Here is a 21,834-nt window from a genome sequence, read left to right as displayed (position 1 = left end):
ATATATAAATATATAATAATAATTTTTTCCGGACGCCAAAATTTTCATTAACCAGATTGTAATTTTATAGGGTTTAGCGTTTGATTATTTTAAAAAATACCCAAAAAAAAAAAAAATTCTTGATTTTATAAAAATAATTTTAATTTTTATATTCTCGATTTTCAATTTTTTTTTTTTAATTTATTTATTTTTATATAAAGAAAATTTAATTTGTTATTTACTTCGCTTTCCTTTTGCTTTCCCAAGTGGTTTGTGCTTCAGACAGCTCTGGGCCTGGAACCACTGGCCGGTCGTTACTTTCCGGCGGGTGTTATTTTCTCAGGAAACAAACAGATTTTCTTTTTGTTCTTCTGAAATCTAGCGATTGTTTGTTCTTCACTGGTTTGTCGGAAAATTCCGTCAGCGAGGAAAAAAAAAAAAAAAATCTCCTGAAAGGAAAACGAAGTCGTTTAGTGCACCACTGTGGAAGGAAGTTATTTCTGTCGTAGGTCGTGATCTTTTGCTTTCCCGTTGAAATTTCTCTTAATTCTTCTGTTTTTCTGTTCATTTCATTGATTTTTGTTTGTGGTTTCCTTTTTGATTTTGTTTATAAATTACTATTTGCTCTAAAATGCCGATGTTCATTTTATTTTGAATTTCTGTTGGCTGTTTTCTGGAGCGTTTTATGGTTCAGTGTAAGAGTTCAGATCGTCGAACGGCGGCGGAAAGTTTCGTTCCGGAATCGGCGGTGTTCTTGAACTAACTTGCATGATCCTGTAAAGTGATATCCATTATTTTAGTGATGTTTTTGTGCGTGTTGCAGAAATTGATTCTTGAACTTTCCTTGTTCGTGTAGTTCATCGCAGATTGAAGGGTTTTTTTGTATGTTATTGTTTAATTTTGTTATTATTATTGACTAATCTTCTTCTTCAAAGCAGGAATGAGCATCTAAATCCTTCACTGAAGAAACAGAAATTTTTGAAAAAATAGCAAAAGATTCGAAGTTCTAAGCGATGGAAGAGAGAGAGGCCATAAGTACAGGAGTAACTGTGATAGGAGCCGAAGCTCCGTCGGCTTATCATGTGGCTCCGAGAACCGATAACCCGCCGCCGGCCGGTGGTTCTCCCACCGTCGCCGCCACGCCGGTCAGCGTTGGGTTGCCTGCTAGTGGAACCACAGGAAAGAAGAAGCGAGGCAGACCTAGGAAATACGGCCCGGATGGAACGATCACCATGGCATTGTCGCCATTGCCGCTTTCGTCCTCAGCTCCGGGGGCCGGCGGGTTTTCCATTACCAAGCGAGGGAAGAGCCGGTTAGGCGGCTCCGATTTGAAGCAAAACAAGAAAATGGGAATGCAATATATAGGTAATGAGAAACCAAAGCTGTTTTCTATTATAGCTTTAGAATTTCCATTGATTCCTTATAATATTTGTTGAGTTTTTCATCAGAATTTGCAGTTTGCCTCCCTTTGTGTGTAAAGATTGAGTCAGTTTTCGAGATTCCGTCTCGGTCAGGTCGAAATGCTTCTCTGAATATCATGGAAGATTATGTAATATCTTCCTCTAAAAAAGATTCCCATTTGAATTTTGCCTTACAAAATTCACGTGGGACCTTGCCTGTTAGGATATGTCCTTGTTCAACTCATATAAGATGTGTACGGCTGCTTTTATACTAAGATCTGACCTTTTGGAGGCTCATAGAATATTCTTCTCATGTAGCCTTTTTTGGTCTGTCAGTTCTTCAAATTCCTAACAAAATTGTAATGTTTTTTTTGGTTTTTGTTCTTTACTAATCTGTTTGTTCTTTGTAGATTCTTGATCCATAATTGGGGTTTTGATGGTTTTAGGTCGTAGATCTTAAGTTAATATTGAGCGATCGAGCTTTTTTTGGAGTTATTTTTAGCGTTACTTGGGATATAGATCTTCGTTACACGAGTGATTTCGGGTAAAAGTAGAAACTCGTTTAGCTGGATTGGACAGTGTTGGAAGTCATCAATTAGCTGGATCAGTTCATCTTATCCAAACTTTGTTCTGCATGGAACAATAATGATGATCGTTTAGAGTATGTGAAACCCGAAAAAGAAACGATCGAGTCCACCTTAAAGTATAGTCAAATCCAATTTAAAGCAGTTTAAACATCTTCCTTGTTAGTAGATAGTTTTCAATTGAGAATCTTTTGGGTATTTATAGTAGGTCTTGTTCTTGAATCTTGTTTAAATTACTAAAATGTCCTTTTAGCTTCGTGATAACGGTTTATATCGTCATCGTGTCGTGCATCCAGCTACTTTTGGATTCTAGCATGTGTTAACTGTAGTAATTAAGGATGATTTGGGTGCCACCATTTGGCTCATCTCTTAGGCTTGAGATCTCTTTCTTCTTAAGAGTTTCAGCCAAGTGCTTTTGATTGGGAGAGAATCTGATTGAAGAAACTAGTTTTAGATCGTTTTCTTGAGTCTATTACGTTAGAACTCGGCTACTAGGATCATTAAGAAGAGAATACGCTTAAGAAAACCTGAGTTTCTAGCATGATCCTGATCATTTACACTTAGTATGCCTTATGGTTATGGCTTCTCGATGAACCCGGGATTGAATATCTAAACACAATGAAAGATGAGTTAACTGAAGTACTCGATCATGGTACCTAGTTCGAGATATTTGTTGTTCATTGCAATCGTTTAGTACTAGATGAGCTAAAAAGGCCAGTAATCTAGCGTCACCGTCGGTCGGGTTTTCCATTTTCTTCCTTCCTTTTATAAAGTTTCAGTTACTTTGTTTTTGGGGAGAGTTTTCGCATTCTATTTATGGAAACGAGGGTCGTTTTACTCTTTCTCTAACGACTTGAAACTGTGGAGCATTGTTCGAGTTCTTTGATTTCTTCACCTTTTTTGGGGTTTCAACTGTAGATTTTCTGAAATTATATTCGGATATTCTAATTATATTTGTTCTCGATCAATTGTTACAGGCCAATTGAATGCATGTAATGTCGGTACAAACTTCATGCCTCATGTCATCACGGTCAATGCTGGCGAGGTATGCAGTATGCTCGTTGATTGATTATCATTCATGATAATCATGTCTAACTGTGTAGTCTCTTCAGTTTCTGGTATTTATATTTCCAACCCGTGAGAGTGGTCGTGGTCGCTTCTGTTCTAGCCAAACCGATATCTGTCAAAATATTGTTAAATCTTCTCAGACGTGATTACTGAATAACGTATTTTTTCGTGTTTTATTTTGGATGTTTGGCTGTTGAAAAGGATGTCACTATGAAGATCATATCGTTTTCTCAACAAGGTCCTCGAGCAATCTGTGTTCTTTCTGCGAATGGATTAGTTTCAAATGTCACTCTTCGGCAGCCCGATTCTTCGGGCGGTACTTTAACATATGAGGTACGTCAAGTCCATGAGTCTACTGGCATTATTTCTGCTGTGCTTGTCAAATCTTCAAGAAGTTCAATCCATTTTATATAAGATGAAAACGCGAGACTGAAAATTCGAGATTGGAGATGGTCTTAAATTGTTGTTTCTGTTGAGACGATTAATAGGGATTGTACATTGGCAGGGTCGTTTCGAGATACTTTCCTTATCTGGATCATTCACTCCTTCTGAAAACCAAGGAGCGAGAAGCAGGTCGGGTGGGTTGAGCGTCTCCTTGGCAAGCCCGGACGGTCGTGTTGTTGGGGGAGGGGTAGCTGGTTTACTGATAGCTGCAAGCCCTATACAGGTACCAAGCTTCCTTCTTACATCATTTGAAAAGGCAAAACTTGTAGCAGCATTTCCATAGAATGCTTATTCTGAACCTCTTCCTCTAAAACAGGTTGTGGTAGGGAGTTTTGTACCAACCAGCCAACCCGATCCGAAAGTAAAGAAACCGAAGCCCGAGTTGTTGTTAGCTGCAGCCCCTGTTGCTGCAGCGCCAAGCACGACACCAGCCACCACCATGCCTACTTCCTCCAATGCTGATACAGACGACGGGTTAAACGGTAACAGTCTGCAAACTCCTGAATCCCAAAAACCGACTACTTTCCCTCCTGCTAGTTTCGATAGAGAGCGAGACGATTGGGGTGCCAATACTGCTGTGCATTCCTTGCAGGAGCCAAGAAATACCGGTACCGACATCAATATATCGCTACCGGACTAATCTATTTAGTTTCTTACCAAACAATGACCACAGTGATCTGATCTGATATGATCTGATCTAAGCTTTGTTGTTTTTACCAAAATTACCATTTGAGATTTGATAATCACCACAGTCAAAATTAGGGAAAGTTTTTACTATTAACTTTCCATTGTAAGTTTCACACATTTTTCTTAATCATGATCAATTAGGGACTTGTCTGATTTAGTTCTGTTTTTCTGCTCTCTACCTGTTATTAGGATGTTGGATGTAATGAACGAAGAACCTCTGCTGTTTTTTATTTTTTTAAAAATTATTTATTTGCCTATTTTTGACAATTTTCTCTTTTATGGAAATATTTGTTTTATTATTATTATTATTATTATTATTATTATTATTATTATTTTCTTAAAAAATTATTCTGTCTGAAGTGGTGTCTGTAGATTTTGTTTTGAAGTGCCAGGTTATTTCTGTTTCTTTCTTATTTTTGGATAGCCTCTCCCTCACTCCATTGTTTTTCATGTGATAAATGCCACCAATAGCCAAAATGAATGGGCTTCCATGTGACTCGGGTTTGTTACAGGTCGAGTTGGGTTAGATTAAGACGTTTTTTTTTATGGAAACTTGACTCAACCATAAAAGGTTGGGTTAGGTTAGTTCGTGTTATTTATTTTTTGATATAAATAAAATATTAATAATTTATTTTTAAATTACAATGAATTTTAAGTTTCATTAGAGAATAAATAATTTAAAAAATAAAATTTTAATAATCGTAAGAAAAAAAATATATATATTAAAATTTTATAATTCTTGAATTCGAGCCAAAATATTTGTCTTTACACAAATTTATGGATTTATTTTATTTTATTTGCACAAAATGCAGAGTCCAAGCCCAAATAAATATGGGCTTTATTATGCGATATGTGAGCTACCCAAATTCATTGGCACGGCCCATCCGTACAAGTGTATTGGGCCTATCAAAACGCTGTCGTTTTAGTCCTTCAATTCCATTCCATTTTTCTTGAGGGAAAAGACACCGTGGGATCTAAAGAAAAGAAGCGAGCAAGTTTTTGCTTTGGCTTTGGCTTTGGCTTTGGCTTTGTTGAGTTCCTCTTCTCTCAGACGCCTTCGCTTTTCTCTGACCTCTTCGCCATGACGAAGCAGCAAGCCAACTGGTCTCCCTACGACAACAATGGCGGGTACTTTCTCTATCCTTTTCATTCTCTATGCACTGTTTTAGATGTTTATTTTATCTGTTTCGGGGATGAATCAGTGCCACACTTTGTGCAGATCGTGTGTTGCGATTGCCGGCGCCGATTACTGTGTAATCGCCGCTGATACTCGGTTGTCTACGGGTTACAATATCCTCACTCGCGATTACTCCAAAATTTGTAAGCTGTACGTCAATCTCTTGTCGAATTTAAGTTTCTTTCCGAATTTGAATTCTTAAGGTTACTGGAGTTTCACATTGGTTTTATGTTTTGTTTTTTTTTCTCATGTGTGTTAGAAATGGATTATTTCCCCTCTTATGGTGTTTCTTTTCTTCCTGGAAATTTTATTGGGCTTCGGGTTTTATTTTATGGTTTTATGGCTATTGCTTGGGGATAGACTTCTGGATTCTAGAGTTAACTCAGGGTCATAGTTTGGTGGACTTTGAACGAAATGAGCGGTTACTTTTGTTTTTTTGAAGATTTTTCTTTGGTGTGTGATAATAGCTGGATTAGCTTGTGAATGAAATTGGTGCCAACTTACATGAGGTTTGCAGCTGTTGAACTTAAAAATTTGGTCATTTCGTGTTTTTGTTTGGGAAGTTTTGGTTTTGCCTCGGAAGAGTTATGGATCCGTTGGCAGTGTCGAGGAAAGGTTATGAAAGTAATGGAGATGCATTCGGGATGGATCTGTTGGATGCTGATTTATTACATGTGATTTTGTGTTTATTTGAAAAAATGATTTAGGAGGCTAATTATCACGTAAATCCTACCTTTAGTTCAAGGTACAAAATGGTTTATGATACTTCTAATTGGTCAGAGATATTACTAAATTTAGAATGTTATTCAAGTGGCCGATATAAGTGTCTAATGTTATGTATTCTTTTGTTATGTTACGCCATAGTCATTTGATTTCCTCAATTTGGTCACGACAGATTTCCTCATATTTTGTTATTGAACTTCACGAATATAAATCCTGATCACTAATTCCACTACAAGAGTTTCATGTTATGCACTTTTGATTTTATTGTTGTAATGTTACTAGTATACTTCACATACCTAAAAGCTCACGCATCCAAGCACGTGCTTACATTTTATTGATGTGCTTATTTATAATTCTTGGTGTTGCAGGGCCGACAAAGCTGTGATGGCTTCCTCTGGTTTTCAAGCTGATGTGAAAGCCTTACAAAAGGTTTTGTCTGCTAGGCATTTGGTGAGACTTTTATCTAAATGGACATGTCTTCCATGGTTGATCTTTGTAATGCATATTGGCCATATGCTATGTTATAAGATTTATTTCCAAGCCATTGAGTTTTTGATGCACCTCATTGTTCTTATTTTCTTTGAGTTTGATTGTGTTTGGGTTACTCATTTCCTTCTTGTGATTTTGATATCTGTTTTTGTAGCTTTGCTTGTATTAGGCTTGGATTATTGTGTATGTATCATGTACTTCACTTCATATTGCTGCTGCTGCATCCCTTAAAATTGGGATAGCATGGCTTTAATGATTTCCGACGCCCGTGCTTCCCCAATGGCACTTTGTTCCTCTCCTTTTATATGTAGTTTTCAATGACAATATGGTTTTTTGATCTTATAGTGATTTTAGAGTGAAGAGACTCGAACTTCTCTTTTTGTGTTTTTCAATTCTGTAATGTTTTTTCTTTAACTTATTTTGTGTTCATTTTGGTATTTTTGCCCTTTTCGTGTTGGGTTTCTAATCCTAGTCTTTCATTGCGCAAACTAATGTTGTTCATAATGGAACCCCATTTTTCTTTTAAAAAATGTGTACAAGGATTGTTTCGAAAATGGAATTGAACTTTGTGGTGTATAATCTACTTCGACTCTCAATTACACTAATTTGGGAGAAGCCCATGGACAAAGCATCCTGGCAATTTCAGTTTTTAAATTTATAATGTATTTTATGGACATATGATCCGGGTCGGAGGATTGGTATGTAATTCTTTATTTTGATGCCTTATATGTTACTTGCTTGACTTTCAGACCTACCAACATCAGCACAACAAGCAAATGAGCTGCCCGGCGATGGCTCAACTGCTCTCAAATACATTGTACTTCAAACGTTTCTTTCCTTATTATGCTTTTAATGTCTTGGGCGGACTTGATAATGAAGGTATACGACTTCCCTGCTTGTGGTTCCAGTTTTATACCTCACTTTCCCATTAACTATAAGTTATTCTCTTCTTGAAACAGGAAAGGGTTGTGTGTTCACCTATGATGCTGTTGGTTCTTATGAGAGAGTTGGATACAGCGCTCAGGGTTCGGGTTCCACCCTTATTACACCCTTTTTAGATAACCAACTGAAGTCTCCCAGCCCTCTATTATTGCCTGCGCAGGTATGATCTTACCCTTCCTTGGTAGGAATGTGCCTGGAAACTACATATTGGTTCATGGAAAATCGTGTCGAAGATGTTTTCCCCACCTTTTGAAAACTGAGCTAGCTGCTTGGCAAAAATAGACAAACTAATAGATTCCAAACTGAATCAAATAGTTTTTTTTTTTTTTTTTTTATACTTTTGAAATGGATAAGAATAGTGACAAAAACCACTGGGAGTAAGAAACCTGGAAATGCTCCGTTATAGGCATTAAAGAGGGAAAAAATATATCAAACCAAGTGTTTTGATCTCTCCGAAAATATGTTTGTCCCGCAATCTGCGCAGCGCTCCTTTATACTTATTGATACAAAGTGTGAGATCCCACATCGGTTGGGGAGGAGAATGAAGCATTTTTTTACAAGGGTGTGGAAACCTCTCCCTACCTGTTTTAAAAACCTTGAGGGGAAGCCCGAAAAGAAAAGCCCAAAAATAACAATATTGGCTAGCGATGGGCTTGGGTTGTTACAAATGGTTTCAGAGCTAGACACCGAGCGTTGTCCCAGTGAGGAGGTTGAGCCCCGAAGGGGGTAGACATGAGGCGGTGTGCTACCAAGGATCTTAACCCCAGAGGGGGGAGGGTGGATTGAGGGGTCCTACATCGATTGGAGAAGAGAACGAGTACCAGTGAGGACACTGGACTCCGAAGGGGGTGGATTGCGAGATCTTACATCGGTTGGGGAGGAGAACGAAGCATTCTTTATAAGGATATGAAAATTTCTCCCTAGGAGACTTGCTTTAAAAACCTTGAGGGGAAGCCCGAAAGAGAAACCCTAAAGTGGACAATATCTACTAGCGGTTGGCTGGGAGCCATTGATCCCCAAGCAAATAACACCAAATTATTCTCCTCCGTCCTCTAACTTATATGCTCCCCCTCGTGTGTCCCTCTTTTGCGTACGAGAGGTTTACTTTGTCTATCTGGTATAGTTCAAAGTTCCAACCAACTGGTCCAGCTCTTTCCAGTTGATTTTGTTATTTTTCTGATTTTGGCGTGCACTCCTATTTTCTCCCCTTCACATCTCTCTCTCTCAGCTAACAAATTACGATGAACAGGATTCTGCAACGCCTCTTTCAGAAGCCGAAGCTATTGACCTGGTGAAAACTGTTTTTGCATCTGCTACTGAGAGAGATATCTACACTGTAATTCTCTTCCACTATTCATATACACCTTATTCTGAGCAAGTATCTTTACAGATTCCAACTCTGAATTTTTTTATGTTCATAGGGTGACAAACTCGAAATCGTCATTCTTAATGCCGACGGTATTCGACGTGAATACTTAGACCTCCGAAAAGATTAGCAGCACGGTGCTCGGCTTGATAGATTGAATGTTACTGCAACCGTATGAACCGCCCATCAGTACCCGTCCCTGAGATTATTGCATTGTGATATTTACGGATGGTTAAGTTTTAGTTTTCTCTCTGTAATGTGACCTCGTTTCCAAATTAAAGTCCCTGTTGTGAACGTGGGTTTGTACTAAAATCTGGAGGGCTGCTGGCTGATATTGATCGATCTCCTTTTTTTTTTTGCTACCGTTAGACCTTAAGGAATTGTTTTTTTTTTAGTGGTAAGTTCATGAGAAGCTGGATTTTTGAATCTTTGGTTTAATTAATTGAAGCTAGGTGGCATATGGTCTTCAAAAAGTTAAAATATCATATTGTTGGTTAAAATATTCGAGATTGAAATTCTCGTTCTACACGACCTGTTTATTTAGTTCTATCCCACCCGAGAGTTGTGATCCCTCTTGTTTCATATCGGCTGGAAGTTCGTTCAAAAATGTTATCGCCTCTCCTTTTTGGGCTTGAGTTCAAAGATGTTTTTGTCTGCATGCCATCCCGTGTTTCTTGCTTGAGACCATTTTTTATTAGTCCGGTCATGAACCACCCTAGTTGGAGCCTAAAAGAAATAACATTTTATCATAATAGGGTGAGTTACAACAAGAGGTCTCTTAAGATAGCTTCTTCTATTTTCTCATTTGAAAAGTAATCTTTCGGGTGAAACTTTCTTTCACCTATTAATTCAAACACTGTAAATTTGGTTAGTGTGTCTTGGAGCTTGGACATGTATTTTTTTTTCTTGAGTTCAACATGTGTAATTAATTCGGTTGGTTATCTACGTAGTATTATCAAGTGATATATTTTAACTAGGAACAAATTTACATATATATGTTTTTTTTTTTTTTTTTTTTTTTTTTTTTTTTTGGTGATATATGGAAAAAAATAACTATATGAAGTAATTTATACTTGTCAGATAAAAGAATAATTAAAATAAGCTAATAAAAATGAACTACGAAATTCTTGCGTACTTTAACAATTGAAGTGAAAGAGGTTAAAAAGGAAGTGGAGGGGGAATCGAGCGATCGAATCATCTAAATTAGTCTTCGCCTGTGCTCCATTTCATAGCTTCCGTCCCAAGCTTCTCTGCCACTGCACTCCTCTCTTCAATGGCTCGCAACAGGGTAAACTCTTTACTGTCTTTACTTTCTTCTGCTTTTGCTTCGATCTCTTCGGATTACGGCTTCTTCATGCGTGGCTAAGCTGAGTTAGTTTTTAATGCGCTCGGTCTCAGTTATTCAGTCTTTCTTTGCAACAAGTTCAGTTCAATTTCGCTAACACTTGAGTTAGTACGCTTGTGTTTACGGCTAGGGTTTAGGTTTCGTTGTCTAAGGAGCTAATTAGGATTGAGGATGTTGGCTCGAGTTTCTTAAAGGTTCTCGAGTGCTACAAAGTCTGAATGAATGAGGATTATTGATCTCCTTTAGCCTGTGAATTCAATTCATAGGAAAAATTGTAACCAGTACCAATGTTTTAGCTTGGACAGAGGCATGTTTCTTAGCATATTTGTTCTAAGAAATATTTGTAACAATTAGCAATCGGGATATTGGCCACACTTCTTGCTTGTGTTCTTCAGCCATGCGTCACTAATACTCGGCATCGGCCTTTCGAGAAATAACAAGGTTTTAAGTTTTCAATGTGAGACATGATCTGTTGGAGGTAATAGGTTCAAGCCATGAGAAAAATTATCGAGGGAGGCTGCCACAATGTGTCTGCATCTTAAGAACGGTCGGATGTAGATCCATAAATATATCAGCCCTTTATATATATTCAATTTCTTCCACACATCTAATGGTGCAAAACAACTAGTCACATTATGTGGCCTCCGAGGGGAACGAGTGCCAACAAAGACGCTGAGCCAACGAAGGGGGTGGACACTGAACGAGTGCCAGCGAGGACACTGGGTCCCGAAGGGTGGTGGATTGTGAGATCCCACATCGATTGGAGAGGGGAACAAGTTCCAGCGAGGAGGCTAGGCTCTGAAGGGGGGTGGATTGTGAGATCTCACATCTGTTAGGGAGGAGAACGAAACATTCTTTATAAGGGTGTGGAAACCTCTCCCTAATAGACACGTTTTAAAAACCTTGAGGGAAAATCCGAAAGGGAAAGCCCAAAGAGGACAATATCTGCTAATGGTAGGCTTGAATTATTACATTGTATGACTATAAGGCTCACCAACCTCTTTGTTCGAAATCTGAGGATTTCTTCACGACTCACTTATCACAATTAGATTTAGACCATGACTCTAATACCAACGATTAAGGACAACAAAACCTCCTTCTATCTCCCCCTTAATATGAAGTTGTGCTCTTTGAACTTCATGACTTTGCTTTTAATTTTTTAAAAAGGTCCTGTTCCAATGGATATTATTGCTCTCACTTATATACCCACAATCACTCTCTTTTGTAGCTAATGTGGCACTTTTTTTGCATTTCTAACATTAATATCCTAACATTGAAAACTAAATGTAGTAAGGTTGGTGGTTGTCCTACGAGGGCATCCTTGGGGGTGCCTATGAGCTATAACTTAAAGAACACTTTTAAAGCTACAATTTTTCTTCTATCTTAGCAAGTGCCAAGCTAATATATCATATTTTTATCCTATATGCATATTTCTTACATTCAAGGATTTATGTTAAATGGAATAGGAAATCTTGGTGCTTGTGCTGGATGTTGGTCCATCAATGCACTCTGTTCTCCCTGAGGTTGAAAAAGTGTGTTCAATGCTGGTGGAGAAGAAGGTATTACCGTCGTCAAGGTCCCATTTGATAACGATTTTGTTTTTAGCTATTTGTTTTTTGAAAATTATGCTTGCTTCCTACTATTTCTTTACTATCGATAACTAAATTGGTTAACTTTCAATGCTGGTGGAGAAGAGGCTAAATTTTTTTAAACAATTTTATAAATTGGATAACTAAACAAAAAAGTAGTATTTTTAAGCTTAATTTTCAAAAACCAAATAGTTATGGAGCAAGACCTAGCGTATCTAAAATTTTCCTTCAATTGAAGTCTATCGAGTGTATTATCTACCCAATAATTTTTTATGTATCAGAAGTTATTTAATTTTTATCCTCTTGTGATGCAGCTGATTTACAGCAAATATGATGAAGTGGGAATTGTTCTATTTGGAACCAAAGGTTTCTCCCTTTTCTTTTCTTATTTTATTTTCACAATAAAAATTTTACGATGTTTTTCCGTCTTCCGTTTGCTATGTTTCATAGCTTTTGTATTCTCGTAGAATTCATCGGCAGACATGGTTGAAATTTTCTGTATCTAGTTCATGTACGGACTACTTACCTATGCAATGAAATTCGTAGAAACGAAAAACGAGCTAACAGAGGAAGTTGGTGGGTATCAACATGTGGTGGTTCTACAGAACATGAAAGTTGTTGATGGAGATCTTGTTGATGTTTTAAAACGACTCCCTCGAGGGACCGTTTCCGGTGATTGTATCCAAGATTTTGCAAGTTCTTTGTTCTTTTGTTTCATAGCTGCATCATTTTATAATAGATTATTGGATGTTTCTTAAATTAAGTGTCCAAATTTTTCATACCTTTGGTTCCTTTACATGGTGGGTAGTTCTTGATGCCATAATTGTGGGAATGGATATGTTGATTAAGAAATTTGGAGAGACAGAAAAAGGAAAGAAACGCTTATGTCTTATTACAGATGCTCTATTCCCTATAAAAGAACCTTATGAAGGGACTAAAGAGGACCAAGTTTCGGCCATTGCGCAGCAGATGACAAAACATGGCATGAGAATGGATAGTGTCGTTGTGAGAAGGAGGTTCAGTCGGGATGCAGATGAGAAAATGATGGACGAGAACGACGTTCTCTTGAACATATTTTCAGAGAAAACGAATGCAAAAATGGTGTATGTGGAGAGCCCAACTTCGTTATTGGGTGCAATCCGGACTCGGAGTATATCGCCCGTGACAATTTATAGAGGCGATCTTGAAATAAGCTCCGTCGTCAAGATGAAGGTAAAGTATTTAGTCTCTTACATGGCTTATTCCAAGCATTTTCAGTGACTTTCTTGAAAAATATCTGGCATATCGAGCATTGGAACTTTTTGGTAGAAATCGAGGGTATCTTTTATCTTTTTTACACATGATTGATAGTCATCATTGATCAAAGTTCATGCTCTAATTCAATCAGGTATGGGTTTATAAGAAAACATCAGAAGAGAAGTTTCCTACTCTGAAAAGATATTCTGATAAGGCACCTTCAACTGATAAATTTGCCACACATGAAGTCAAGGTAGATTACGAGTACAAAAGCGTGGAAGACACTAGTAAGGTCGTGCCTCCAGAACATAGGATTAAAGGATATCGTTACGGACCTCAAGTGATTCCGATATCGGCGGCTGAATGGGATGCAGTCAAGTTCAAACCAGAAAAGAGCGTGAAGCTTCTCGGATTTACGAATGCATCGAATATAATGCGGTAGATTCTAGCTGTTTTGAAAATTTTATATTCATAACTTGTGTTGTGAAATCTCTTGGTTTGCTTACATTTTTGTTTGAAGGCACTACTACATGAAAGACGTCAATGTCTTTATTGCTGAACCTGGCAATAAAAGAGCCATTGTTGCAGTTTCTGCACTAGCAAGAGCAATGAAGGAAATGGACAAAGTGGCAATAGTGCGATGTGTTTGGAGACAAGGACAGGGGAGCGTCGTGGTCGGTGTCTTGACACCCAACATATCGGAGAAGAATGGTATTGTATGTCTAAATACATTTTTCTGCATACTTTCTTTTGTTCTATATCGGAGAAGAATGGTATCGATGATCGTTTTTGATAGGCCGATTCATTATACTTCAATGTACTTCCCTTTGCGGAGGATGTTCGAGAATTCCAGTTTCCTTCTTTCAACAATTTTCCAGCATTGATGCAGCCGAGCGAAGAACAGCAAGAGGCAGTGGACGAATTCGTTAAGATGCTTGATCTCGCACCATCTGGACGAGAGGAAATTCTGCAACCGGATTTCACACCAAATCCTGTTCTTGAGGTATGCCTTTATGTTTTATTTGTTTTTTCGAATCATTCAGACACACAATTTACCGTGCATTTCTGTTGAGAATCCCACATTGGTTGAAGAGGAGAACGAAACACTCTAGAAACTTTTCCCTAACAGACGCGTTTTAAAAACCTTGAGGGGAAGCCCGAAAGGGTAAGTCCAAAGAGAACAATATCTGCTAGCGGTGGGCTTGGGCCATTACAACTTCCTCCTATTTGATGTTTCTAATAGACAGTGTATTGTGTTTGCAGCGCTTTTATCGTCATCTCGAGTTGAAATCGAAGGATCCAGCTGCGGCTGTACCTCCACTCGATACAACTCTCCAGAAGATTACCAAGCCAGATCCCGACTTGTTGTCTCAAAACAAATCTGCTATTGGCACATTCCACAGAAGATTCGAACTCAAGGAGAATCCGAAGGTAGTTAATCATCGACTTTGTATTCGATAATTGATACATTCCTGTTATCGAAATTTTGAATGTGATCCAAAATGCAGCTAAAGAAACCAAGAAGGCTATATTTACGCGAAAAACCATCCGGTTCGAGCGACAAAGAGGATAATGAAGAGATTTCTGCTCAAATTGTCGTCTCTGCTGCGAATACGTCGGTAGTTAAGGTAGAAAAAATCGGAGATTCAACACCTCTCCAAGATTTTGAAGCTATGATGTCTAGAAGAGATAATCCAGAGTGGATCAATAAAGCAATCAATGGCATGAAAAACAAAATTTTCGACCTCGTCGAAAACTCCTGCGATGGTGATAACTATCCAAAAGCTCTCGAGTATCTGCTCGCGCTACGCAAGGGTTGCATTATTGAACAAGTATATTACTCTCTATCTGTCTCTTCTTTTTCACGCTCGAGAATAAAACAACTCATGTTTCAAACAGGAACCGACGCAATTCAACGATTTCCTCCGCCATCTCTGTAAATTTTGCCTGGAAAAAAACCTCCATAGCTTCTGCGAGTTACTTGCATTCGAACGACTTAACTTGATCTCCAAGAAAGAAGCGGCCGACAGGTTTAATATTCGTTTTTCTTGTTCAAACCGCCATGAAACTCTTCTTTACACTGTTCTTCTGCAAAAGTTCTGAGTTTGTTTATCATATATTGAACAGTGAAGTAGCTGATGATGAAGCTAGAAGCTTTTTGGTTAAAATGGAGCCTAAATTTGAGCCTAAAATGGAGCCCAAATTAGAGCAAATCTAGTGATGAAGGTACTTACCGTTCATTACATGTATATATGTAATTTTACGTGTTCATCCAATGTTCATTAACTAATCTTCTCTGAATTGAATTATACAGCTTCTTTAATTTTACTTTTTTATCTTTAATTTTTCCTTTATTATTGTTGAAATTTTATTTTACATTTAATGGGAAATTTTAATTAGTCCATTTCTTTAATTTATCTCCAAATTCATTAATTTTAATATGTAAATTCATGTAGGTTTATATACAATTTTCTTTTTAATTTATTATTTACATTTGTATTTTCCTTCAATAGGTAGCTTATATAAACACAGTAAAATAGTAAAAAAAAAAAAACATTAATAAATATAGAAAATCATTGTTAATACAGTTTCAAAAAAATTATTTATTGTGGTGAATTTGTAAATATATTTGTAATCACGATCGAGGTAAAAAAAGATTGGTTAAAGAGTAAAAATTGCATCTTTTATCACGATTGAGGTAAATATTGGATGAAAAGTCAACTATTGAATTTTCATATTATTAAGATGTCATTATTTTCGCAATAAAGTTATTTTTTTAAAAAAATACATGATATATATAATGTATATATGAAAAATAAATTATTATTTTTTTTTGTTAAATTACAAATTCTAAATTTAATTGCCTACCACTATTCTCAAGGTTGTGGGAGTAAGTCCGAGGGGATGATCATGAGTTTATAATTAAATAATATTCCCTTCATTGGTTTGAGATCTTCCGAGAAGCCCAAAGCAAAGTTATGAGCGTCTATGCTCAGAATGGACAATATCATACTATTGTGGAGATCCGTGATTTCTAACATATTATATCGAGCTCACAAAGTTAGGTTCTATAATTATTTGATTTTTTATTTTGAAAATAACTTTTTTTCATCACCCTTTTTCTCTGCCTTTAATTTTCTTTACAAAAATATTTAAACTCTAATAAAAATTTAAAACAAGAATGATTTTGATTTTTTTTTCTTTTTTTTTTAGTTTTAAAAATTAAACTTTGTTTTTAATAACAAGTATGAAAATAAATAACAAAACTGAAAAAGAAAAGCTATTGATGGAAATTTAGCTCGCCTTCTGTTCAGCTTCCGTAAATAAATATAAATACCGCCTACGCCAAATTCAGCGCACCAGTCTTTATTTATTAACTGCTTTAGTTGAAGGAGTGTCTCCGGCTGTTTCTTCTCCTCGTTGACGATCATGGAATTCGAAGCTCAGGCTCAGGTACTTGTCTCTCTCCCTCTCTCGAGCGGGCGCGCTTTCTTGATATCGTTTGATCTGAAGATAAGATAGTTACAGAGACGGATTCACTTTTCTTACTCGAGATCTTTAACAAATGTTGTATAATGATGATTATACTTTTGTTTTTTTTGATATTGCTGAAGAGCTCGGACGGTTCGTCGACGTCTTCGAAGCTGGTTCTTTATTCTTTCTGGCAGAGCTCCTGCTCGTGGCGTGTTCGCTTTGCGTTGAATCTCAAAGGTCTTTCTTCTTCTTCTTCTTCTTCTTCTTCTTCTTCTTTGAGTTTACTGGAAAGTTCATCTGTGATTTTCAAGAACAGAGTCTGATTTGTTTTGAAATGCACGGTTATCTTGTTTAAATTGAGTACTAAGCGGATATGAAGATTGTAATTGTAAATCAAATGAATCAAGAATTTGAGTTTGAAGAAGATTTGTCGCAATACGCACAGTGATGTTGTTTAAATTGATTCCTAGCTGAAATGTAGACTGTGATAGTAAAAATCAAATGAATGAAAGTTGTTGAACTTGATACTTCTATTAACTGAAGTGATTTTGCGGCTGTTGCTTAGGGCTTTCTTACGAGTACAGAGCAGTAAACCTTGGGAGAGGAGAGCAATTAAGTCCAGGTAGATCTCGACTTTGATGTGTTAGTGCGAATCGATGGAATCAAAACTGCTTAACGATTTTTTATTTTTTTTTCCTTCCGAGATGCAGATTTTGAGCGCCTAAATCCTCTCAAGTATGTTCCTGTATTAGTAGATGGTGCTGTGGTAGTTTCAGATTCTTACGCGATTTTACTGGTTGGTATTAAGAGAAGGGAGATGACTTTGTTCAATTCCGTGACGAAAACATTGAACATCTGAATTGGCCGCAATGGCTCAGCAAATACCTGTTCAGAAGAGTTTGAATTCTCACGGACTTGAATCTACTAGTCATCATTTTTTTTATCGTGCCTAGTTTTGATACTCTCTTGCTCGTATCCTAAATTATGCTTGTAACGCTTGCAATTTATTGTTATTGTTTAGTATTTGGAAGAGAAATATCCACAGAAGGCGTTGCTGCCTGCTGATCTTCATTTAAAATCTCTTAATCTGCAAGTAAGATCAATACTGGCCAACAACAAATTGAAACGTTTAAAAAGAGCTGTCTAGATCTATGTTTTGAGTCTATACTCGAAACATAGTTCAAATGACAGTGGATTAGCTAGCTTGCATCAATGGAATGGTTACTTTTAGTTTTGTAGCCTGTTAACACTAGATCGCTATTAACTCTAGTGAAAATTGAGCAATAAAATCATCTGTAATTTTTTATTCTAAAAAACTTAAAAGAAAATCTATAATACACTGCCAATTAGAATTCACTTATACTTTAGTCTGGTTATATGTGTATCATTATATTGACAGGAAAATCATTTTGCAGGTGGCAAGTATTGTCAGCTCAAGCATACAGCCTCTTATTATGTTGGGATTGCTGGTAAATTTTATTTGCATGTGATTTATTTGCGCTTGCTGTATTACAGATATATCTGAAGTTATTAAATTGTTTCTAGAAAACTATCGAGGAAAAATTTGGTCCAGAAGAGCAACTACCATGGGCTCAGACTAATATAGAAAATGGTTTCAATGGTAAGTTTGTGAATTTTTCGGTGTTCATTGCTGTAATTATGCTTAGAAAAACGCACTGTTTAAAGAAATATTGAGTGCACTAAATTAGTATGTGAGAATGCAATTGTTATGGTCCTCAATTTTGCATCTGTTGTGTATTACAGCTCTAGAGAAACTGCTGAAGAATTTTTCTGGCCGATATGCGCTGGGAGAAGAAGTATATATGGCACGTTTCAAAATATTCTCGATTCTTTTGCTATTTAATATTTCATTTTTGAAGTCTTATCGTAATGATCTTAAATCTTAATCTTGTTTTGTCACATGCAGGCTGATGTATTTTTGGCTCCCCAAGTTTCTGTTGCTTTTGGGAGGTTCAACATTGACACGGTATTGTATTTTTTCCATTCTTATTTATGAATCTCACCTCGCAATTATGTGGCATTCTGCTTACAGAAGTATAGAATACATATTACATTAACCCCCTTTAAAAATAAAAAGAGTATTATTAATATCAAAAATGAAAATGTCACTCAAGTAATCCCACCTTGAGTTTGTTGGATGATAGAAGTCGCACATCGGCTAATTTAGGGAATGATCATGGGTTTATAACAAAAAATACTTTGTCCATTGGTATGAGACATTTTGGGAAGTCCAAAGCAAAGCCATGAGAGCTTATGCTCAAAGTGGACAATATCATACTATTGTGGAGAGTTGTGTTCGTTTAATATGGTATTTAGGGCATAAGATAATTCATCACTTGTCCGAGATTGAAAATTTGAAGTCTCATTAGTTGAGCTTGTTGCATTACATACAGACTTCCCATTAGATTTTTTTTTTTTTTTTATTAACTATAGTTGAAAACTCATCTCTAGATGTTATTGGTTTATAAGACAATTAGAAAAAACAAGCATGGTCCCGAAAACTCTCTCACTCGTAACAAATTTCGGGCATGTTGATAATGCAGTCCAAGTTCCCTGCTTTAGCAAGGATTTATGAATCTTACAAGATGTTACCAGAATTCCAAGCCTCGTCACCAGAAAGGCAGCCCGACGCCCTTCACTAGTTCTGTCATCTCCACATGGTACTATTAAACACTTCACGGTTACTACAATTATTGATGCTAAACTCCTGTCTCTTACATATTTCATTTAATTCTCATTTTATAGGTTACAAGAGCTCTATTTTAACGTTTATCTATTTGTATCAACAGCTGCCCGTCTAGCTCAGTTGGTAGAGCGCAAGGCTCTTAACCTTGTGGTCATGGGTTCGAGCCCCATGGTGGGCGGAAGGTTTTATTTTTGTAAATTGTATTATTTACTATACGCTTTGCTCTTTTAAAATTTTCAAGCTAAATACTCTCTCCATTTCTTTCTTTATCCACTTAATTTTCCTTTTAGGAGACCACACGGTTTTTGCTATGACATTTGGTTGATCTGGTTATCAAAAAAATTGTCCGTCTAGTTCAATGGGGAGATGGGCGAAGGTAATCTTTTATTTATTCCATATTATATTATATTCGGCTTTTTATGGTCTCTCCATTGATTCTTTCCTCTGAGATTTATTTTTTATTGCTTCTCTTTCTTTCTACAAATGAAGTATGAGAAGACTCAAATTTGAATTTGTGATATGTTCTTTGCTTTACTTTCGTTTTACGAATGAAGGGCTTTATTGGAATTTCCTATTTTTAAATATCCTATACAAAAATTATGGGAAATAATGGAGTAAAAAAAAGTTTTGTGCTTTTTGATTTGGCAATTCATATCTCTCCTTAGATAGCAAGTGTAGTTGAGTTTGACTGAAATAGTGCACGATTAGATAATAGTTTGTCTGGCCAGTTTAAAGAATTGATGTTAAGAAATGTTAAACAAGTATGGTGAGTTGTTTTGATTTAGAATTCATATCAAAATTGCCTATATAGCTTAGTTGGTAGAGTGCAATGCTCTTAACCTTGTGGTTGTAGGTTTGAACCCCATGGTGGGCTGTATGTTTTTTTTTTTTTTTTTTTTTTTTTTTTTTTTTTTTGTAAAAATTGTATTAAATATTATTACTATTCGATTTTGTCTTTTAAAATTTTCATGCTAAATACTCCCGCCAGTTTCTTTCTTTATCTACTTAATTTTCCTTTTAGGAGGCCACAAGGTTTTGCTGTTATCAAAATAATTACCGGGCGAAGGTAATTTTTTTTTAATTCCATATCATATTATCATATTATATTCCGCCCTCTAGGTCCATTGCTTTCTTTTCTGAGATTTGTTTTTGATTACTTCTCTTTTTTTCTACAAATGAAGGATAAGAATACTTGAATTTGAATTTGTGATGTGTTCTTTAAGCTAAATGTTTTAGTTTGCTTCACTTTCATTTTACAAATGAAGGATTTCATTGGATTTTCCTATTTCTGAATATATCCTATACAAAAATTATGGAAAACAACATACAGAAATGTTGTAAAACTATAATTTACAAAGTTTTGTGCCTTTTGATTTGGCATATTTATAATTTACATAGTTTTGTGCCTTTTGATTTGGCCTATTTATAATTTACAAAGTTCTGTGCCTTCTGATTTGGCCTATTTATTTTTTTGACTTTTAAATTTTTATTTATTTAATCTCTAAACTTTAGATTTATCCATACATCTATTACACTTTTTAAATTTTAGGAACGTTTTAACACAATTTAAGTTCCAGACAATTATAATCTATAATATTTCTTTGTTCCGCAAATTTCCTCATTATGGCTGAAATAGTGCACAATAGAGGTATGTAATAGTAGATTATAATTATTCAGCACAACTGCCCGTCTAGCTCAGTTGGTAGAGCGCAAGGCTCTTAACCTTGTGGTCGTGGGTTCGAACCCCACGGTGGGCGGAATTTTTTTTTTCAGTTTTGGAATTTTTTATTTAAATAAAATAACAGTTCATTAGAAACAAAAGTAAGTTTCCATGCCACGAAATTCTGAAGAGAAACATCTATGTTAGGTTTAGGTTAGATTGAGTGTTCATTTCCCCCTCCCTTGGGTTAGGTTAGGCTTAATTAGAATAGTTTGGAGAGAACGGATGGATTGTTTACAACTAACCATTAAATGGTAGTTGAGTGAAATATTTATGTAGTTGTGTTCCACAAAAACATTACTTGATTAGATAAATAGATTTCTGGTAGTTTGAAAAATATTTCTAAAATAAACTTTTGAGTAAGATTGAGCTATTAGCTTTGCTTTGGTTGCTTGAGTTCACACCAATTTAAGTCTTCATAGATTGGAAAAGGCTTACAAATTTAATTCATGACTATCAGATTAAATTGACTCCCATGGTTTCATATTGGAAAATTCTGACATGTAAAACAGTTTCTACAAACTGTTTTGGCCAGCATACTTAGGAAGCAACTCTAGGTTAGATTATTATATAAATAATCTATGCGGATAGAACGTATTAATTTCACTTGTAGAAATACAAAAAAATGTACCTCCCACTCCCTACGATCTGGCCTAAATCTTTGGGTAGGCTTTGCAAGAACAACAACCATAATTGCATATACTACGGTTTAATAATTGATCATTTTTCTTTTTAAACAGAATTTTGTTTTCAATTTTTTAAAAAATTCACATTAAAATATCTTAACAAAACTACCTTTTTCTAAAAAAAAAAATTATTCTGTATTTGCTTTTTTGAAAGGAAAAGAAAGTTAACTACTTCTAGAAAATAGAAAAGTAGAAGATGTTCAAAATAATGCGACCTA

The 21,834-nt window shown here is 36.1% G+C and overlaps 4 protein-coding genes and 2 non-coding genes across 9 annotated transcripts; all 6 read left to right on the top strand.

Annotated features, from left to right (window-relative positions):
- Window positions 1-222: 222 nt before the first annotated feature.
- LOC111472753 (AT-hook motif nuclear-localized protein 7-like) lies at window positions 223-4,395 on the top strand. 2 transcript variants are annotated; one of them, XM_023118397.1, is made up of 6 exons: window positions 223-488; window positions 918-1,344; window positions 2,941-3,008; window positions 3,233-3,364; window positions 3,537-3,698; window positions 3,792-4,395. In XM_023118397.1, exons 2-6 carry the CDS (start codon window positions 993-995, stop codon window positions 4,113-4,115), a joined length of 1,038 nt encoding a protein of 345 aa, XP_022974165.1. In that variant the 5' UTR covers window positions 223-488; window positions 918-992; the 3' UTR covers window positions 4,116-4,395. The 2 variants fall into 2 exon arrangements, with proteins under 2 accessions (XP_022974165.1, XP_022974166.1); XM_023118398.1 differs by lacking the exon at window positions 223-488 and adding an exon at window positions 537-755.
- Window positions 4,396-5,125: 730 nt separating this feature from the next.
- On the top strand, window positions 5,126-9,327 carry LOC111472752 (proteasome subunit beta type-1-like). The gene is made up of 7 exons (XM_023118396.1): window positions 5,126-5,290; window positions 5,382-5,489; window positions 6,431-6,512; window positions 7,301-7,430; window positions 7,511-7,653; window positions 8,743-8,829; window positions 8,915-9,327. The coding sequence occupies exons 1-7, from the start codon at window positions 5,244-5,246 to the stop codon at window positions 8,987-8,989; spliced, it is 672 nt and encodes a 223-aa protein (XP_022974164.1). The 5' UTR covers window positions 5,126-5,243; the 3' UTR covers window positions 8,990-9,327.
- A 685-nt stretch (window positions 9,328-10,012) lies between these two features.
- LOC111472751 (ATP-dependent DNA helicase 2 subunit KU80) lies at window positions 10,013-15,362 on the top strand. Its single transcript, XM_023118395.1, has 12 exons — window positions 10,013-10,147; window positions 11,671-11,763; window positions 12,108-12,159; window positions 12,340-12,471; window positions 12,602-13,005; window positions 13,181-13,467; window positions 13,550-13,745; window positions 13,826-14,032; window positions 14,293-14,460; window positions 14,538-14,861; window positions 14,929-15,059; window positions 15,157-15,362. Exons 1-12 carry the CDS (start codon window positions 10,133-10,135, stop codon window positions 15,245-15,247), a joined length of 2,100 nt encoding a protein of 699 aa, XP_022974163.1. The 5' UTR covers window positions 10,013-10,132; the 3' UTR covers window positions 15,248-15,362.
- Window positions 15,363-16,372: 1,010 nt separating this feature from the next.
- Window positions 16,373-19,641, top strand: LOC111472763 (glutathione S-transferase zeta class-like). 3 transcript variants are annotated; one of them, XR_002715485.1, is made up of 12 exons: window positions 16,373-16,482; window positions 16,644-16,740; window positions 17,069-17,125; window positions 17,214-17,299; window positions 17,525-17,596; window positions 17,919-17,972; window positions 18,049-18,124; window positions 18,268-18,329; window positions 18,431-18,490; window positions 19,068-19,184; window positions 19,270-19,392; window positions 19,501-19,641. XR_002715485.1 is itself a non-coding variant. In XM_023118412.1 (11 exons), the coding sequence occupies exons 1-10, from the start codon at window positions 16,459-16,461 to the stop codon at window positions 19,164-19,166; spliced, it is 687 nt and encodes a 228-aa protein (XP_022974180.1). In that variant the 5' UTR covers window positions 16,373-16,458; the 3' UTR covers window positions 19,167-19,184; window positions 19,314-19,641. The 3 variants fall into 3 exon arrangements, 2 of the variants coding, with proteins under 2 accessions (XP_022974180.1, XP_022974178.1); XM_023118412.1 differs by having other exon boundaries at window positions 19,314-19,641; XM_023118410.1 differs by having other exon boundaries at window positions 19,270-19,641.
- Window positions 19,316-19,388, top strand: TRNAK-CUU. Its single transcript has one exon. It is a non-coding gene; the product is annotated as a tRNA-Lys (tRNA).
- Window positions 19,642-20,894: 1,253 nt separating the features above from the next.
- On the top strand, window positions 20,895-20,967 carry TRNAK-CUU. The gene has a single exon. It is a non-coding gene; the product is annotated as a tRNA-Lys (tRNA).
- Window positions 20,968-21,834: the final 867 nt, after the last annotated feature.

This window comes from Cucurbita maxima, unplaced genomic scaffold (genome assembly GCF_002738345.1).
Source record: "Cucurbita maxima cultivar Rimu unplaced genomic scaffold, Cmax_1.0 Cma_Scf00085, whole genome shotgun sequence".
Taxonomy (NCBI): Eukaryota; Viridiplantae; Streptophyta; class Magnoliopsida; order Cucurbitales; family Cucurbitaceae; genus Cucurbita; species Cucurbita maxima.
Note: the sequence above shows the minus strand (reverse complement) of the source record. Positions and strands in the feature narration are given on the sequence as shown.

What these genes read in the sequence shown, in the direction of transcription:
- LOC111472753 (XM_023118397.1), top strand. Translation starts at nt 993, where the DNA reads ATGGAAGAGAGAGAGGCCATAAGTACAGGAGTAACTGTGATAGGAGCC. An exon ending in AATGGGAATGCAATATATAG is followed by an intron (nt 1,345 to 2,940) that starts GTAATGAGAAAC and finishes CAATTGTTACAG; the next exon opens with GCCAATTGAATGCATGTAAT. An exon ending in TAGCTGCAAGCCCTATACAG is followed by an intron (nt 3,699 to 3,791) that starts GTACCAAGCTTC and finishes CCTCTAAAACAG; the next exon opens with GTTGTGGTAGGGAGTTTTGT.
- LOC111472752 (XM_023118396.1), top strand. Translation starts at nt 5,244, where the DNA reads ATGACGAAGCAGCAAGCCAACTGGTCTCCCTACGACAACAATGGCGG. An exon ending in TTTTGTCTGCTAGGCATTTG is followed by an intron (nt 6,513 to 7,300) that starts GTGAGACTTTTA and finishes CTTGACTTTCAG; the next exon opens with ACCTACCAACATCAGCACAA. An exon ending in GGGCGGACTTGATAATGAAG is followed by an intron (nt 7,431 to 7,510) that starts GTATACGACTTC and finishes TTCTTGAAACAG; the next exon opens with GAAAGGGTTGTGTGTTCACC.
- LOC111472751 (XM_023118395.1), top strand. An exon ending in AATGCATCGAATATAATGCG is followed by an intron (nt 13,468 to 13,549) that starts GTAGATTCTAGC and finishes TTTTGTTTGAAG; the next exon opens with GCACTACTACATGAAAGACG. An exon ending in AACTCAAGGAGAATCCGAAG is followed by an intron (nt 14,461 to 14,537) that starts GTAGTTAATCAT and finishes TCCAAAATGCAG; the next exon opens with CTAAAGAAACCAAGAAGGCT.
- LOC111472763 (XM_023118412.1), top strand. Translation starts at nt 16,459, where the DNA reads ATGGAATTCGAAGCTCAGGCTCAG. An exon ending in CTTTGCGTTGAATCTCAAAG is followed by an intron (nt 16,741 to 17,068) that starts GTCTTTCTTCTT and finishes GCTGTTGCTTAG; the next exon opens with GGCTTTCTTACGAGTACAGA. An exon ending in GGAGGTTCAACATTGACACG is followed by an intron (nt 18,491 to 19,067) that starts GTATTGTATTTT and finishes TTGATAATGCAG; the next exon opens with TCCAAGTTCCCTGCTTTAGC.